We start from the raw sequence: 18,976 nt of genomic DNA on the forward strand, positions 1-18,976 counted from the left end.
CTTGTGCACCCCACAAACGCAGCCAGCAAGCCACTGCGAGGTGCAGAGCTGTGCTGTGGCCAGCACTGAGCCCTGAGGAGTGGCACCAGCAGTCACCCTTCAGCCACGCCGAGCAGGATGGCACAAACTGCACGTCCCACACAGCTGGCAGACCCAGCCTGCAGGCACCACTCTGTGCAACAGTGCTCTGCAAGATCTGAGCTCGGGCAGCCATCCACCCTGGGATAAGCAAGCGTGTTTGCTCAGCCACAGCAACAGTACCGGAGCCAGGACTGACCAAAATTCCCCCTCTTGGGTGTCCTGAAAAGACAACACTGGTATGAGCTGGACAGCACACACAGGACTGCAGAACTCGTGAGAAAAGACATGTTCTGAAATAAAGAGGAGTAAATAAATGGATCTTGAAAAAGATGGATGTAAAATATTCATAGGAAAGCATTATACTTGCAAATATTTATGCTTTTGAGTAACTTTACACAGATAGATTAACCAACTCCAGTGTAGCTATGATTCATGCATCCAACACGCAGCATTTGCTGATTCAGAGCCCGTGCAGTGCCCCGTGGAAGAGAACAATGGGGCTTTTCCCAGCCACCCGGCCTGCCCAGGCTCAGAGGTGCCTGCGGGCAGAGGTGCCAGCACTGCCCGGGGCTGTGTGCAGCCAAACCCTGCTGGAAGTGACTCTCTCTGGAAATCATGTTATTGCAGATCATGCCACAGACACATTGGGATATACGCTTGCAGTGAATCTTTGAATATTTTGTGCATTCTAAGCAGCAATTAGAGTCTTCCTTTGGAATCAATTCATTTCCTACCACCATGGTAGCAGGAAGGATCTTATTGAAACCCTCGGATTTTTAATATTATTACACTAAAGACTCGCTCAGTATCAGCATCTCCACGGGGGAGCATTAGCACACTGTAATGTGTAACAACTTCTTCAGTTCAGGAAATCTTCTTGTATTTGTAATAGGACATTTGGGGCATATATTATGTATGGGACATATATTTCTCATTTCCACCAGGCATCATCTTTTCTTCTCTCTAAATTACTCTCCAAATCAAAAAAATGCATTGTATTCCTTATCGCTCAAAAAAAAAAAAAATTTTAATCTTTGGTTGCAGGAGCCACTAACAGCCATCAGGGCTGTATTAGTAAGAGCCAGAGAGCCTTGGTCAAACAGGGAGGGAACGGAGTCACCATTCAAAACACCTACTGCCATGGTTCAGCAAGCACCGGTCTAAAATGCTTTACTTGGACAGAAGCAGCAGTCAGGACAGGAGGAAGGCTTGGTCCCAGCCCAGGGCTGTGTCCAGGATGAAGCAGGACTCCAGTTTCTGTTGTTTGCTTTATGGACAGGAGCACAAAACCACTAATGCGTACGTTGCCCTCCAGACAAACCTCTCAAACACTGGCTAATCACAGCTCACGGTGCTTTGCTTGGTAGGAAGTGTGACCGCAGCAGGATGAAGAGCAAGGAGCTGAAACAGGCCGGAGGCTCAGGGCCAGAGCCGCCCTGCTCCTCGGCCCTGCAGGCACCGCAGCACCTACAGCCCAGCCGGGGCTGGGCCAGAGGGAAGCGCCTGGGCAGCCGAGCTCCTGCCCTCCTCAGGGAGAGCCAGACAGGGGCAAGCCAGCCCGGAGACACCCACGGAGCAGAGACAAGGGCTGCTGGATCAGCCGCTCCTGCCCGGCTCGGCTCACACCGCCTAAAGCAATCTAGAGACGGCCCAAACGGGATGGAGGCACAAACCATTATCTAGGTCAGAAAAGAACAGGCTGAACAGAACTCCTCAAAAGACGGTCAAATCAATCAAAAAGACCATGGGGGAGAAAAACAAAAAAAGAAAAAAAAAAAAAGATCCTTCTCCTCAGTCACAAAGACAGGTTCCCCGCACAAAGAAAACTCTGGCGTCATGGGAAATAGAGTAAACCAGCTCTGTAAAGGACGGGGGAGACCATCTGCTCCGAGGGAATGACTGAATAATGTCTGATAAGAGCTTTCGGTGTGGCTTTCGACTTGACCATTAACAAAAATTCTCCAAGCTGTTCTTAACTCTTTGGTATTGTATTGTATTCTGTTATCTTTACAGAATCTCTTGCTGCACTTCACACATATCACTTCTCAGCTTCTCACAAAGGGGAACAGGGTTCTGCCCTTCTTTTAAATTCACATACACATTAACGTGTTTCCTTTCCTCCCTTATTTTGTTCTTCACTCAGGATTTTTTCTTTTGCCTTAGATTATCAGCTCCTACTCTCTGTCTTGCACCGGAGGCCGCTGATGTCAGCCCCCACACCCATCGTGCTGCTCTGCAGGCGATTGTTGTTGACCTTGCCTCAGGTAAGGTGCTCAAAAGGCACTGCAGGACAGCTGCAGGACTGGTTCACGTAGTGATGGCTATGGACCATGCTGCTGTGCCACGACATGCTGCAATTCACATCATCTGCTAGTTCAATGAGTGTGCTGTCAGTTTCAACCCTGGCACGTGTTAAGTTGAGCAGAAGCAGCCCTTTGCAGACCCTCTGTTCGGGATATTTTCTGTGCTGTGAGCGGACCCGAAGGCTGGACACCCAGCCGGCCGGGCAAACCCTGACTACTTTGGACCATATCTTTGCTTTTCCAGGCCACGGTGAGACAGCATCAAATATCTTAATGAATTGAAGGTAGGTGCTGAAACCGCTCATTCCTCCCAACCCCGGGGACTTCTTGAGAAGATAACCAGCTTCTTTGACACCATTTTCCCTTCCTCAGCCCAGGGCAGCTGCTGCCCATCTCCTGGATGCAGCCCGTTTCAGAAGGAACAAGGAGGTTACACTGTCCAAATCACAACTATTCAGCCATTTCCACTTGGCACCTCCGGTCTGCTCGGGTCGGGAAGGCTGCTCGGAGCACGCCGGGCACTGCCCCGCTCCCGAGGAACGGGTCGGGTCAGGGAGGCTGTTCGGAGCACGCCGGGCACTGCCCTGCTCCCGAGGAAGCGGCGTTCTGGCGAGGTGTGGCCCCGGGCCCCGCGGGGCCGTGCCGGGGCCGAGCCCGGTGCCCGGGCGGGGCCGGGCCGGGCGGAGCGGCGGCGGCAGCAGCGCGGCAGCCGCGGTGAGTGTCCCGAGGGACGGGCCGGGCCGGGCCGCGGGGCTCGGGCGGGGGGCGCGGGGCGGCGCGGGGGCCGGGCCGGGCGGGGCGGGATCCGGGCCCTGCGCGCCGCGGTCCGGCCGCGGTGGGCGCGGAGCGGCGGCGGCGGAGCCCGAGCCCGGGCCTGGGCCTGCCCGGCGTCCGCTCCGCTCCCCGCCCCGCGCCGCTCCGCCCGGGCCCGCAGGCCGCTCCCCCGCCGCCGCTCCTCCCGCCGGGCCGCGCCGCGCCGGCTCCGCCGGGCGATGAGGAGCTGCTTCTGCCTGCGCCGGGGGAGCCGCGACCCGCCGCCCGCCGCACGGGCAACAGTTAAGTGTCCCCGCGGCCGCCGCGGCCCGGCCGGGCCCCGCGGTCCCTGCGGGTCGGCCCGGCGGAGCCAGCCCGGCCCGGCGGGAGGAGGCGGGGGCGCTCGCACGGCCGCGTCGCCGGGCGGGGCGGGCGGGCTGAGCCCCGGGCCGGGGCCTGCCGGGGGCTCTCGGGGCCGGCTGTCGGGGCCGGCTGTCGCGGGGACCTCGCGCCTGGGCCGGGGCTGGAGCGCCCCGGGGCCTCCGTGGGACCCGGCGGCTCCTCCGAGGCTGGGCTAGCTGCAGGAGCGGCCTCGGGTACCAGCCGTGGGGTACAGCCCCGGTGACCTTGACCTGCTCCGGAATTTACTGTAAATTCTTCTTGATGACGGGTAGAGGAAATAACAACCCCCCCTCTGTTTTATGCGTTCTTTTGCTGCGTTTGTAGCACGGGCCTACCTGACTGCCCGTATCTTACCTGTGCTCAGTGCATGGCTGGAGATGTGGCACTGGCTGACTGCTTACAGCCTGCCTGGAGCCGCGACACAGAGCTGCCTGTGCCTTAAGTACTCGTGCCTTGCATCACGGAGGCTTGCAAGCTTTCTCTGAGGTTTCTGGAGCTATTTTCAAAGGTCCACCACTCTTCAGTGTTGTCTGCAGATTCCCAGAGCTGGGTCATTCTCAGCTCGGTCACAGTAACACTGAAACCAGACAGGCCGGGTATATGCAGGTATGTAGCTGCTCAGGCTAAAGCTTGGGTTTCTCCATTTTGTATTTTATTTTAACTGAGTGAGAACATGCTCATCTATTCTTTAAGGGAGCCTGTGTGTTGTGCAGCAGGTTGGCAGTGTCATCCCTATAATTTTTAGCTGAGATGGACTTCCCTTCTAGATGAAGGCATAACTTGACTTCTGCATGTGTGAGATGAAACAGACATCTCACTTTTGTACCACGTGCATCTCTGACAAAGCAAATCCCAGGCTTAAGGGTGCCAGTAGCCCCCAGAGACATGTTCATACCTCTGCCAAGAGAGAAATAACTGAACCAAATGTCATTTCAGTTTTGCTGCCCTGGTGCAAGGTCATCCACGTATGGAAACCTATTTTGATTCGAAACAGGACACTTCAGAAATGTGTGTCCATAGTTAGAAGTGCTGTGAAGCAATACAGGGTCTCGATTTTGCTCATTCTGTCACTTAAGTTCCTGTTTCCATCTCATTCAGTCACAAAGTGTAGATTTTGCAGCTGGTGCAGGGCAACTGTCTCCTAAGGGAGCCTGTGTGCAGAGGTGATTCCAGGCATGCCTTCGATGGTGGTGAAATGTGAAACTGAAATCCTTCCTGTTTGTGATGGTGGCCTCCAAGGCCCGCTGCTGATGGCCACTGCGGGTTCCTGTTTTTCCGATGGATACGATGCTGTGTTCCTGTTTTTCCGATGGAGACGACGCTGTGTTCCATGAGCAGAAGTAGAAGGCTGGCTGGGGCCGTGTGCGGTGTGGGTGAGCTGTGGCAGCCGTGCCTTCCTGCAGGGATGGAGGACAGCCTTTGAGAGAAGGCTGCTTGGTTTGTGGGACCATTTCCCACAGACTGCAGGGATGCAGTGAGGCAGCTGGTTTTTTTTCCAGTTTTGCCTTAGCTCATGCTTTTCTGCCTGTGGGAAGAGCAAGCCGGTGTCAAAGTGCAGGGCTTATAGTTGGAGGAAGAAACAATAACACCATTCTCCATCTAAGTCCCTGGCTATTTAACTCCAGAGCTTGACCCGCTTTGTTGGCAGCATGATGTTTCTGTAGCAAACACATCGAAAGGCCTGATCTGGTCATGTACCCACCAGCTCTTGAACTTGCTGAACTTGTTGAAAAGGAGCACTGAGCGCAGAAAATGGTCTAGAAACTCACAATAACACATTCATTTCTGAAAGCGGGTTCTTCTGCTGTATATGTGTCCCAGCCAGAGGCCAGCAGTCTGTGTGGTCAGTCACGTCAGTAGAGCCAGCAGAAAAGTATGCCTAGGATAAACTAATAAAGGCGGATGACATAAGAAGGAAATGGGAGAGAACAAGCAAAAAGGCTATAAACAGCCAAACTTGGCCGTGCTGGCAGACAGGGAGGTGTGTGTGACTGTGGGCATGGGTTGTGGGAAGAAGGCTGTGCCAGAAGCCCGTGGAGTCCCAGAAGGCCTCTGCTACAGCTGGGCATCAAGATCGCAGGGGCACCGTGCCTCCTGCCTTGAGGCACATCTGCTTCAAGGGCTGGGAAGCATTCGGGGTAGAGCCAGCAGCATGGTGGCTGCTTGTCCAAGAGTGCATCCTGTCCATCTTGTCCTGCAGCCATCCCACCCTCTCTGCTGCGTGCTGCTTGGGGCTGGTGCTGCCAGGATGCACAGGGACTTTCTCCTTAGAGACACTTTCTTTCCCCGCTGGCTTTGTCTGGGCAGCCCCACAGTGTTCTGAAGCTTTTTCCTGCCCCAGAGCTCACATCCGGCTTCCTTTGGCTGCTGGGCTGTGCTGGGGACAGGATGTGGCCCCACAGCTGAGAAGACTTCCAGGGAGCATGCTCCCAGCTAACGGGGAAAATGTTCTTGTCATTGTTTTGGCCTGGTCCCGGAATAGCCCTGCAGTGAGCGGGTGGGCACGGGCAGCTTACTGCGGGATGCTGAGAGCCATATCCTGGGCTGAGTGCTCGGCCGCTGTGGTCGTGGCTGGGCATGCAGGTCAAACTCACATCGCTAAAGAGAATTGAAGTAACAAGCTGCCTAACAGAGGTATTTGTAGAATCCTGCTCCTTAATTTAATCTCCTCTTTGACTGTTTATTTTTCCATTTTTAGATTAGAAGGTTCGATAGAAGAGAAACCAAACCTTCTTGATGCTCTCACAGAGAAGTGCAGTGTAACTAATGATCTGTGTGATTGCCCAGCCAGAGACTCCCCTCTGACCTGTGCAGAGTTCACAAAAACATTTATCCCAGTGTGCAACTGACTTCTCCTGCTCCATATCTGTTCCAGATGCATCCTCAGTCATTCTGCCCAGTAACGGCCTGGTGTGGCACAGCCTGGCCATGCTGCAGTGGCCACAGCGGGTTTGCTTGCTGGGCAGGAGCTGTGCCTGCCATCCCTGTCGGCTGCAGGCACGGGGCACAGGAAGGTGCTGGGCTTTCTGGGCAGGGCAGCTTGGTGCCCTTGCTGCAGCTGCAGGTGCTGCTCGGGGCCCTGTGCTGGTGCTGTGCCGTGTTACCCCGTGGTGTTTCCATGGCCAGGCAGGCAGCCCCACGCCCAGCTCTGCTGCCGCCATAGAGGGGCTTTGTGTGAGCCGGCACAAAGTGAGGATTGATGGCGGTTCCCCTCCCCCTGCCCTGGAGCAGGGCTGCAAATGGCTCCCACAAAGGTCCCTTCTTGCCTCGCTGAGGACCGGGTGCCAGCGGGCTGAGGCAGGCACCGCGCTGCGGGTTGGAGCGCCCACCCCTCCTCCTGTGCTGGTGCCGGGAGCCCCTCGTGCTCAGCCTTGCCCAGGCTCAGCTGGCAGCTGCTCGGGTCCCTGCTGGGGCAGCTGGGCCTCCCTCCCCAGGCCCCAGCACGGTGAGACGCGGCTGGGCAGCGCTCAGCAGCACGCGCTTCGTCAGGCTGTGTTTGGGGGGTACTGGAGGCACCGTGTGAGCAGAGCTGCTTCCCTGCAGTGCCGCTGCAGCTGGGTGGGAGCCTGCTGTGTGGTGTTCTTAACGCGCTGGGGAATATCATCACTTACCTGGATTGCAGTGCAAAATGGCCCAAGAGAAGCTTATGTCAGCATTCATTACCTCCCAGCTCCTCCCAATGTGTAGTAAGAAGTCACCAAACTATTGAGTGACTTGAAGTTTCAGAAAACATTCATGAAGAGCAGATTGTAAGCTCTATATTACATGTAACATACAGATGTAAGGTCTTTGTTAAATTCACATTATGTTTCTTCCACGCTGTATGTTTGAGATTCTGTGTTATTCGCGAGGTCTCTGGATGAGCTGTGGGGTGGCACACGCATTGGCACAGGGTCTGTCATGGCTGTGCCAGTGCCCCCAGCATTCCTGCAGCAGGGTCCTGTGCTCCTCGCCCACCCTGAGGACAGGGAGCCTGCTGGGAGAGGAGGGGGAGCCCCTGGGGCTCAGGCTGCATCACGCTCAAAGGTTTGAGCTGCTTTGGGAGTGAAGAGGGCTTGCTTTGCTCTGTGTGCTGGATGCGTGTCCAGCACACTGGTGCTAAAGCAGAGCTCTCTCCTGTTTGGTTCATCAGCAATAGTGTTTGCACCACTACTGGTCACTAGCATCTGTTTTGGACTCCTCAAGTAGTCTGGCTGTTCATGTGACATTATTATTATTTACTTAGGGCCCAGACTTGCTCTTTTTTATTGCCTGCAGCACGATGTTTGTTCAGACTGGGCATTGTGAAGTGTAAACCCAATTCCACTGGCACCAGTACTCACCTCTGCCTTTTCTAGAAGCAGTAAGTAACCAGCCATCTGAATGGCCTAGAAATGCTGGGGTTTGATTGCTCTGAGGAGGGAATTGAATTAGGCAGCTCTGGTTCACGGCTTGTCTGGCTGTGCAGCAGTGATGCTTGTTTCCACAAAGCACTGCCCTTTGTCTTGGGGTGCGTGGGGGGCAGTTTCCTGGGGCATTCCTGCCTGAAAGCCAGAGAAGACTTGCTTTAACTGGCTGCCTCTGCAGGAGGCAGTGGCACCTTTCCCGTCCTTCACCTCGGTTGTTTCAGCCCCTTTCTTGTCCTCTCCTCCTGCTTCCTGCAGCAGCATCCCTCCAAAATTAGTTGGTCTTACCCGCTTCTGTCCTTTTCGCATATCTCCCTCCCTTGACGTTCTCGCTGATGTGTCTCTTCTGGAAGATGCTCGGGCCTCCTCAAGGCCTGTCTGCTTTGTGCCAGCCCACCCTGTGCTTCCTCTGTGTTCCTGGTGTTGGGGCTCCTTGCAGCCAGTGCAGTTCTGCATCCAGCGCCAGAGACATCTGTGCTGCTCCTTGAAATCAGTCTGGCTGACGGGCGTGTGATGGGACTGAGGACTCAAGGGGAACCCCCAGCATGTCGTAACACCCATGGTGGATGGGGAACCTCCCTCTAAAGCCGTTAGGAGCAGATTTCTTGTTGTTTAAAATGACAGAGCTGCTTCAACCAGCCTGGCTTGGGGATGAAATTTGTTCTCTTTTTGGAAGAGAAGGGATTGAGCTTTGGTTTTCCTGTCATTGCTAGATGGAGACCAGCCCATGGAAGCAACAAAAATGAGTCTCAGAGGCTGCCAGCCCAAATTTCAAACCTATTTGGCATTGTAGAGTAATGCCCACAAGTATACTCTCTTATCAAAAGCAAATGAAAGTGCAGAAGGTGTGTCTGGCCTAATCCTGTGTTTACCTTGGGCGTCTGTGGTGTGTCAGCACAGGCACTGTGGCATGCATGTGTGCTCTTGGTTCTCTGGCTCCTGCTGGGGTGTGGTGCCCAGCAGGCAGCCCTTTAATCCTGCTCCTTTCTTGCAGGAGCAGTCCATGATGCCTGAGGTGCGAGACCTCTCGGATGCCTTGCCCGAGCTGCCGATGGATCCCATCACCGGCGTGGGCGTGCTGGCGTCCCGCAGCCGAGCACCCACTGGATATGACGTTGTAAGTAGAGCTCTGAGCTGCTGCTCTCAATGCTTTGGTGCTGCACTGCTGAGCCTTTACTGTGGTGGGAGCACAGAGAGAACGTGCCTCTCTTCCAGAGAGAACGTGCCTTTGAACTGGGCTGTGAGCAGTCATCATTTGGTAGTCAGCTGCCCACCTTCCAGCCCACAGCACTCAGTGCTTTCCTTCAGCAGAGGGTTGTGGGTGTAAATTTGCCTCTTCATCTTTGCCACTCCAGAGGAGCTGAATTTCCTGGAGGAGGGGTTTACTGAAGCAGCTGGCCACAATGGCAAGCAAATTTAATAATCCTACTAACATTCATCCTGAAGGAGTCCTAAGTATTGTACAAATTCTATCTCTAAATAAATGGATCCCGCGTCAGCTGTTTAATCCCGCATATCAGCATTGCACAATGATGATGAGAAACTCCAGAAAGGGAATCAAAGAGTTTTGCATCCAGCTGAAATGGCAAGGATGATTTTGACAGGGGGAATGCAAACCTCTAAACTAAGGTTTGGCAGGAGACTGGCAGCAGGAAAAGGCAGCTGGGTACAGGGTAGATGAATGTGTGAACAGATAAAGGGAGGTTGCTGTTCAACAGCTGCTTGTTCCTCGGATTAGTTGCTGTGTAACCAACAGCAGGATGTTTCTACTCATAGATCAGTGTCCCAAACTGTGGAATATAAAATACTGACTTTGCAGAGATCTATAGAGAAAGATTTGGTCTGTAGTTCATCTGCTCGCCTTTCTATGTGATGTGCTCCAACTATGTTATATGACACCTTGGGTTTCCAGAGCCTCACAGCTTGTATGGTAGGAATGGAAGCCAGCTGACCTGAGCTTTGCTCACACCTCTTCAGCTCTGGATGATTTCATACCTTGTTCAGTCTGAAGAAACAAAATGGATCAGACTGAAGTAAGGACACAAGGGGAGCATTGTGAAAAAGCTCCTTAAAGACCTGGGAGGTTTTTACATTTACTGTGTTTTTCCAAGTGCTCATTACCTGTGTGAGCCAGGCTGTGTAATTAGCTGCTTGCCCTGATAAAGAAGCACGGGACAGTGTGAGACTTGTGATAACAGAATTGCCTTTTGCCTAAATGGCTGGGCAGAGAGCACGCTCACCCCAGATAGCCTGCCTGTGGCTTAATGGGGAGTTGCAGCGCTAACGCAGTTTAAACTAAACAAGATAAAAGAGTCTTCCTGTGGCGTAATCCAATTATGGTGGTGGTGTAATGCTGGTGAATGTGGGTCGCTGTCTCCTCAGGGCACAGTGAGGAGCTGCCTTTGCTCTGGCTCTGCTGCCTCCCTGTCTGCTCACAAGGAGCACCGACTGCCCTTGGAGCGGGCGTGGGGCAGAGCCTGCTGTGTGCTGTCCTTCCCCCAGCACGGCTGCCACGCCACTTTACACGCCAGTTTGCCACCCCAGCAGTGTGCCTGGGTGCTGCAGCACCCTTGGTGTCCTGTCCTCTGTGCAGCACCTGCTGCCAGGGGGCCGTGCTGGGTGCCACACTGATGTGAAGGGACAGTGGCATGCACGAGTGTGCTGCTCCTGCCCGGGTGTTTGTGAAGGTGGCTGGTCTGTGAGTCAGTGCGCTGCAGCATTGTGAGGTGTGCTGCTTTGCCACTTCTCCATCACCTTTCTGGAGCCTGGTCTGGGCCCCCAAAAGTGTGAAGCTGAATGTACACAAGCGCAGTGCTCAGCACAGCAGAGAAACGGTGTTCTGAGACATGGGCAGTGTGCAGAGCTGGGTGGTCTTGGGATCTGTGTTTCTGCAGGTATGCAATTTCCTTAACGAGGCACTGGCGGCTGATTGCTGTGAAGCCTTGAGGAAGGCAGCTGTGGCAGCTGTGTCCCAGAGGTGTGCTCCCTAGAGCCCTCATAGTAGGAGGTGCACACTGCATCCTGGAAAGGAGAGCCACACTCATCTTTTGGGAAGCATTTACAGCAGTGTTTCTTGGGATATTGTAGTCCCCTTAGGGATCCAGTGGCTTTGTGTGTCACTGCTGCCTCTTGCAGCATTCAGTTCTCCAGGTGGATTCAGATTGCATGGGGAAGTATTTTCTCCTGTAGTTTCACTGATGGTTTCAAGTTTTGCAATGAAGTAACCGGGTCTTTTTGATTCACCTTTGTTATTTATAGGATTTACCAGTTTCCCTTTAATTTTTATCCTTCTCCAACTAACAACTTCATTTTCCCTTTTGTTCTCTTTTAAAGAAGTCTCCAGGAGCATGGGTTCTTCATCCCAGGTGTAAATTGAATGTCTATAGATGTCCAGGTCCATTTCCCAGGTTCACATGGAGCCCCAGAGCTCAGCCTACTGCCCAGCTGGAGATGGCAGGCAGCAGTGCCTGGGGGGATGTCCTGGCAAATGGGACAGAGGCCTTTTTTCCTCTGTAGTGCTTTAGTTACTCCATAATCTCTATTGCCTTTGTGTCTGCTTAGAAAACAAATCCGCTGCTGGCACTTGGAATAACTGGCCAGGCCTTTTCACAGCTAAAGCACCAAAGACTTGATTTTGCCAAAATATGCAGAGTGTCTGAACTTAAATTCCTGAAAATCCAACCAAACTGGCAAGACTGAGTGTCTGGGTGGGGAGGAGAGGGGGGAGGCAGGAGGCTGGGACAGGAGGGAGGTGTGGTTCCTGTGCAGCTGTGTTCCTTGCTGCAGGCTGAGCACCAGCCCCATGGTGGGGTGTGCTCTGGGGCAGTGCCTGAGCAAGCTGCAGACCCAGCAGGAGCAGCCCTGACTTTGCCAGAGGGGCAGATCAGGTTTAAAGGACCCGCTTGCCAAAGACCTGACTGTGGTGCAGTGACCCCATCCCGAGTGTGTGCAGCAGGTGGATCACCCTGCACGTACTGGGGGCTCACACCTTACCGGGTGTCACTCTGTCAAGTCCATCTGTTTGTAGCACACAGTGAGGAGTGTCTCCCCCAGCCTCATGAGGAGAAGGACCGTTCCTTGTGCCCAGTGCCAGGTGGGACAGATCCTCTGTCTCGCACATTCCTTGCCTCTCAGCCAGGAAGGACTGGGCAGGCTGGGGCTGTGGAGTGCCTGTCCTGCTGGCCTGGTCTGCTGGGGCCTTTCCCACTTGGCTCCTGTCCTGAGGGCATGCTGGCCAGGCACAGCTCTGCTTTGTGATTTGCTGGGGCTTCTCCTTGCTTGCAGGAGCCCAGCAGGTGATGCAAGAAGTTTCCTGTTTATATGGCTCTGTTTTCTTTCCCCGTGAGTTCTCTGACAAGTTCATTCATGCTTACATTCTCTTGGCTTGGAGTCCAAGATAACCATCCCTGTATGCCAGCAGTTTTCCCAAACTGACTGTTTCCTGAATATCTTTTCACTAGGACTGACTTACCCATCACAGAGGAAGATGCCTGTAGATTTTACATATTCCTAAACTATCAGTTTAGGAAAGATTTGAATTCAAAGATTTCAAATAAGCAAAAAATTTTGCTGAAATCCTATTTTAAAATGTAGCTGTTTAAAAATCAGGCGTGTTTCTTTGCAGAGCCTGAACACAAAAGCTGTGTGTGCTGTACAATGGCTTAGCCTGAGCTGGGCCCCTTGTGAGCAGCAGTTGCCAAACTTCAGGGAGCAGTCAGCGCACTTTGCTGCTTTGATCAGACTGTCTCTTGCCTATCTTTGCCCTCGGGGTAACTGGAGGCCTTGTCAGCACACAGCTCTGGCTTCCTGTGCCCGGCGCAGTCCCTGCTCAGCTGAACAGGGGTGCAAAGGTGACAAGTGTCAGCTCTTTGTTTCCAGGCCACTCTGGGGCCAAGGGCACGCTCGGTGTGATTACAAGAGCTGCTGTGGAGCTGTTTGCCCCCTCTGAGAGGCATTAGGCAGAAGTTCAGCTTATGTGGAGCTTCAGAACCTGCTGGAGTCTCCTGTTGGAGGTGCCAGTTGGCTGTTAGTCTGATGGGGTAATCTTGTTTCTTCTACCCTTCTGCTTGTGTTTGCCTTCTTGCCTCCTCTCTTACAACAAGCATTTTGGGGCCAGGGCTCTTACCAGCTTGCTCTGTGTGTGGTGAGTGCCCAGCTGCTGAGAGTAGAGCCCTTCCCCAGTGCATGGTGCTGCCTCCTGCCCACTCCTTGATTCAGCTAGCAGTGAGATTTTCTCCTGCACATCGTGCTGTCTCTCCTGTGGAGGGTCCAGGGTCTGTTTCCTTACCCAGCACCATCGTGTGATACCAGTTTGGCTGGGTGTGGGGTTGCATTGGAGGGGGACATTTGCGGGCTGTCCTCACGTGCAGCCCTGCTGCTAAAACCCACCAGCGACCGGGGATTCCCCAACCTGCTTGGAAGCAGCTTTTTGACCTGGGAGCCAGAATTCCTTGGCTTTCCATGAAAATAGTCCTGGGATGGGTCAGTTTCTGTGCTCTGTCTCCACGGACCCTCGCAGCTCGCCCGGTGTGCCCTTGTGTGTAGAGTGGTAATGAATGCCTCAATGTGCTGACTTTTCCAAACTATTGTTTGGAGACTGTAACTGAAGTTGCAGTTTCCTCATTAGAGTAGCCTTTGTCAGAGCATCTTTAATCAAGGGTCTCCTGAGAGACAGCATTTTTAGAACTTCTTTTTATACCTCCTCTTGAAAGTTCTTTGCACTGCACCTTGCAAAGAAACTAATGAGATGCTGTGAAAGTTTGGGCTGCTGTTAATTAGGAGAGCTCTGAGGAAGAAGTACTGCACATGTATTAACTTTATCTTGGCTCACATGTCTCCTCTCTCCCTCTGTCTCTTCTTTGCAGGTTGCACAAACAGCAGATGGCTTGGATGCTGACCTGTGGAAAGATGGCTTGTTTAAATCCAAGGTCACACGGTACCTGTGCTTCACCAGATCATTTTCGAAAGAGAATGTAAGTCGATTTGTTGAGTGTCTGTGTGATTTGCATCTGTGCCTGGTATGTGCTTACCCACATGATGATTCATTTTATGGAGCCAATTATAATTCAAGCAGGCGTTCTGCTGAGTTCGGGTGAGTAAGAAGGCAAAGTGCAATGGCAGAATATTTGCATTTTGTGTGTGTTTCTTGTGTAAAGAAATTGCTGACAAAATCTTCTGCAATAAAAGAAGCACAGAAGGGAACGTTTGCATTTTAGCAGCCTCTCACCCTCATTACCTGCTGCAGCAATGAGTGCTGCACACTCATGGTCCTGATTGAGGTGTAACCCAAATTCCTCAAGAAACAGACAATGTAGGTAGTGGTGGTGAAGAAAATGTTGGTTTCTGAATCCAGGGGCATCACAGATATTTTATTGCAGGCTTAGCTTGCTTGCTTTGTTGGTTTTGGTGCTGATTCTTGAAAATGTGCCCACGTTGTGCATATGCTACCACATTCTTGTAATCTGGTCTGACTATTAAGTACGAGTTACTTTGTGATTAGCAGCAGTTGTCTGCCCACACTTTCTGTGGAGGAGAGGAGACCGTGTGCAGCAAGAGCTTCATGCATTCTGCTGTGTTTTTGGTTGAGGCTACTGTGAAAACTTTCTTTTTTTCTGGAAGAACTGTTGACTTCTGCAATGAATGCACTCCATCTAGTGGGTAATCCTGCTTTTGGTCGCGCTTTGGATATTCTCGGCCATTCAGCTGGCAGGGTCTGGAAGTACCATTTTGTCCTTGTGCTTTCACTGTGACAGGAACAGAGAAGTGATGGCAGCTTCAGGGGCTGCTCACGGGTCCTGGCAGTAGAGCTGGGGGTTGCCAGTTCCCACCATTTGACCTTTACTCCATCTGCTTCCCTGCCTGCATCTAGATTAAAGCTCCAGAGCTATGGGAAATATCACTTCCTGGGGTGGATGGACAATAATTGTGCTTTTCATCCTGAAGTATGTGCAGCTGCAGGAATAGCAGCCCTGGAGTAGGCAGGAAGGCTATTAAATAGGTTTGTGCTGATTTGATTATTAGGTTTATTGGTCACTGCCTAAAATTTGAAGTTGTCAGAAATAATTGCAGGACAGGAGTAGCTGCTGGCTGCAGAGATGGTGTAAATACCCTCAGGTGGTGCCTGTTGGACTTTTGGCAGGAACCCTGGGATCACCGTGGTTTGGGAGTCCTTTCTTTGTATTGATGAGGCATAAATTAAAGCAAAAGTTTCCCCTTCCCTCAGTCCTCTTGACCACATGGGATATATGATGTGCTTCCCTGCTGGGGGCACCTGGGGGCTAAGGGGCCTCAGTTCCCTCATCTGGGAGGAAGGCAGGTAAGAGGCTTCTCTCCCTCTGATGTGCTGCTCTTTGGGTTGGAAGTTTTACCATTCAGGGGTTCCTTTTGTGTTTATCAAAACGCTGGGAACTCTTTTCTCCTGAAGAACACTGTTGTAGTTAGTAGAGTTAATGCACGTCAGGTATCTGGCTTAGAGCAGAGTCAGTCTGCAGTGCCTGTTTAGCAGAACCATCCTTCTCAGCAGTTTACAGCATCTGACATTGCTGCGTCAGAGTGTGGGCAGGCCCTGGATGGTGGCTCTCAGAGCTGGGGGCTTTGTCCCCTTTTCTGCTGTGCACCTGGCAGAGCTGACTCCCGGGGCTCCAGCAGCTAATGAGCTCATTGGAGGCGCCTCTCTACCTGTCTGCTGCTGATTGAAGAGGGCTTGGTGGTTCAGCAGAAAGTTGCCGCTGATGTAACACAGACAGCTTAAATAAATAAAACATGAAAGATGAATCAGCAGCAACTGCTTCGTCTGCTGTTTGCTGTGCCAGGACCATGTTAAGTGACACATTCAGGCTTGGCAGCATCCAGCACTGCTTGCTCCGAGATGCCCTGGGCATGGTGGGGGCTCCTGGCAGAGGATGTGTGCCACACTTGTGTCTGGTGGGACAGGGCTGCAGGTCTGCCTACCCTTCTGGTCAGGAGCTGACCATATAATGCAGGACCTCCCAAAAATGAACTCACACCTGACCTCCCCTTATTTCAGAGCCTGCAAATTTAAGTATTTTGTAAGAATTTCAGTGAAATAATCAGTACAGTTTTGTCTGAAAAATTCTTACCAGATAAAAATTAAAGAAGGTACTTTGCAACCAGTAACAGTAAAACTCAATGACACAGTTTGATAACTTGGGATTAAATTTTAATTGTGCTGTATTATGTTTCTGTTTATAAAGGCTGTGCAGTACCTGAAATGTGTTCTTTCATATGTGACCCCAGATTATTGGCAGCAGTGCTGGTTTTATCAAAACCGCAAAGAAAATCTGGTCTCAAAACCATTGTGGAGGCTGTCACTCTGAATTGGGCTCTGAGCTCTTCCAGCCTTGATTAATAGGACAAGGCACGAGTTCAGAATTCATATGGACTCTAAATTAAGTGTGTTGTTCCAAATGGCCTGTGCTTCTGGAGCGTGCTGCATTTGGAGCTAGAACCCTGTCTATTCAGTACTAATTAGCTAATGCATGTAATAACTTTGGCTCTGTGTGCATAAGCCATCATCCTGTAATGCTTTTCACTGTTACTGTCATGGAAATGTCATGTTGCTCTTGTAAATGTAGAGTGTGTAAGAACTGAGGCGACCTGCTCAGTGGATAGCTTGGTGAAAGTAGCACTTCAAGCTGCTGTGCCTGCAAAAGGAAGAATTTGGCTGTGCTTCCAAAGATCTGGAAGTGTGGCAGTGGATGAGGTGTTAGAATTTTGAATGCTGAAAGTTGTCTGGTATTTCCTAGTCAGTCGTTGTTTGGTTCCTGCCAAGAGGACATGTGCAAGGGTTGCCTTGGTATGTTCCTCCCATTTCTAAAGCTGTGGTCAGATACAATGACAAGGCATCTCAGGCTTCAGCAGGTGGGAAGATCTGGGGTTTAATTTGGTGACATTGTCATAATCAACTGTTTTTCTCTCTCCAAAGAGTCATTTAGGCAACGTCTTGGTCGACATGAAGCTCATTGATATCAAAGACACCTTACCTGTAGGCTTCATGCCCATCCAGGAGACCATTGACACACGTAAGTTGGCATCTGTTCCTCAGTCTCGCTCTGCCAGTGCTTGTGTGGTCAGGCAGAGGAGAGTGTGTCCCAGGCACAGGGATGCTCCCAGCACCTCTGCTCTCTGGGGTGGCATGTGCACATTTAGGGGCAGCTCTGGGCTGCAATGAAACAGCCTTTGGTTTTCTTGTCCTCCTCAGGCTGTTTAATGGGGCTGCCTGTCTATCTTCACTCACCTGCTAGAGTCCCATGTCTCTGGGGCAGGAATGCAGAGTTTCTTTTTTCAGTTTGAAGAATGGACTGGGCCGAGCAGGAGCAGAGCTGCTGTGTCAAGGAGTGTTCAGAAATGCACCGAAAGGAAGGGGGTGTGGGTTTGTGCCCTCCCACTGTACATCTGCTGTGGGAGAACAAGGGCTCCTGTCCTGCCAGCAAGTGCTGAGGGGTGTCAGGTGTGTTTGTGCTGGCTGACACAAGGCACAAGCGCAGTGTCCAGGGGGAATATCGTCCTCATTTCTGCAAGGTAGAATTGCTTCACTGCCACATGTAAGCGAGCAGTTCCCAAACAGTGTGCTCAGCTCCCCTGGGACCTGTGGCAGCAGCAGCTGGAGCCAGTCTGGTGGCAGGCCTGTGCTGTGCAGCAGGCACCGAGGGCGTTGGGCTGGCAGGGGACAAGCCCCGCGGGAGTGGAGCGTCAGAGCATGGCAGGAGTGGTGCTGGTGCACAGCTGCTCCTCGCAGGAGGGCTGGTCCCAGTGCGCCTCGGTGATGGAATCCAGCCCAGCAGTGAGCAGAAAGGGGTTACATGAACCGGCTTTGCGGGGAATCATTCATCTGGGGCTGCAGCACATGGGGATGGTTTTCAGTCACTTTGCTCTGGTTCTGATTGGAACCTGTGGCCTGGTAGTGAAAGACTCTGAAGATTATTCTCCCAGGTCACCCTCTGCTCCTGGAAAATTCTTGGGCATGTGTGGTGTGAGGTAGAATTGTTGCTTATCCTGCTGACCCCTGGGAGTGGTGAACCTTACTGTGTGCTGCTTCAACTTCTGTGAAAGTCCTGCTGGAAAGGAGGAAGGGGGCTTTGCCATTAATTTGAAATGCATTGGGTTGTGACTGTGACAGCCTTTAAAGCAGAGGCACTGCCTGTACTAAGGAAGCGTGTGAAAGAGAACACAGACAGAAGCAAGTAGTCAGCTTTGTACCTGCCAAGAGGGTCAAATAAGAGGCACTGATTTTGTTCAGAGTTATATTTATGGTTACAGATGTCTCTGTGCTCCTCTCAAAATGGCAGCTGACTTGCAGCTAATACATTTAAAATACACTACTCTTTGTTAGGTCTTGAGCAGATTTTCAGAAAGCCTTAAATCCTAAAATGAGTTTTAAGCGCTTCAAACACAGAAGCTCTACTTTTTCAAAGCAGGGGAAGACTAGACTTCAGGGATGCAGGTATTTACCATCTCTAAAAGCGCCACTGTAACTGCAAGCTGCATGCACAGATGCTCTATTGGCACACCTCACACTGTATGCTTATTTGTGCTAGTGCAGCAGCACATTTCAGAGGCTGGAATGGATTGCTGGTTCCCAAGGTGTGGATTACGAAACAGGAGGAGCCTATGGAGACAGGGCTGCTTGCCATCTGTTGAAGTGACAGCATATTTTAAGTTGTGAGATATTTGTTCACATTAAGATGAAGGGTTTTTATTTTGCAGGCACTTGTTTGTAGTTGATGTTTTTTTCCAGATTTTCATTCAGCGTCTGGTCTTTAGATTTTCAGTATATCAGTAGACTTCTGTCCTGCTTTTCAAGTGCCTGCACCCAAACAGGAACCTCACCTTGCTCACCCCAAGACTCCTTAGGGTGAGATGGAGCATTGTTTTCCAGGCACTGCAGATCTGTGTCTGTGTGCCAGTGCCAGCTGTGGTCACAGAGAGCACCAGCTTGGGCTGTGGATTGTGTCTGCGTGCTGGTAAACAGCCTGAAGAGCTGTGAATTCATTACACAGATAAGCCCTAACTCTGATGGGCTCGAGTTTTCCG

At 51.9% G+C, this 18,976-nt stretch overlaps 1 protein-coding gene across 10 annotated transcripts in view; it reads left to right on the top strand.

Moving 5' to 3' along the window:
* Nucleotides 1-2,991: 2,991 nt before the first annotated feature.
* MVB12B (multivesicular body subunit 12B) overlaps nucleotides 2,992-18,976 on the top strand; it is a 99,578-nt gene continuing 83,593 nt past the window's right edge. For 3 of the 10 annotated variants that reach the window (XM_059486191.1, XM_059486188.1, XM_059486187.1), the window contains exons 1-3: nucleotides 8,645-9,041; nucleotides 13,789-13,896; nucleotides 16,869-16,965. In XM_059486191.1, the coding sequence (XP_059342174.1) occupies nucleotides 8,835-9,041; nucleotides 13,789-13,896; nucleotides 16,869-16,965 (412 nt within the window). In that variant the 5' untranslated portion in view covers nucleotides 8,645-8,834. Of the gene's footprint in view, nucleotides 3,099-3,278; nucleotides 3,440-3,743; nucleotides 4,146-7,072; nucleotides 7,882-8,644; nucleotides 9,042-13,788; nucleotides 13,897-16,868; nucleotides 16,966-18,976 lie in introns of those variants that run through there. The other 7 variants (XM_059486194.1, XM_059486196.1, XM_059486195.1 and 4 more) reach the window with 7 other exon arrangements.

The sequence above is a fragment of the Ammospiza nelsoni genome, chromosome 20, assembly GCF_027579445.1.
Source record: "Ammospiza nelsoni isolate bAmmNel1 chromosome 20, bAmmNel1.pri, whole genome shotgun sequence".
NCBI classification, from domain to species: domain Eukaryota; kingdom Metazoa; phylum Chordata; class Aves; order Passeriformes; family Passerellidae; genus Ammospiza; species Ammospiza nelsoni.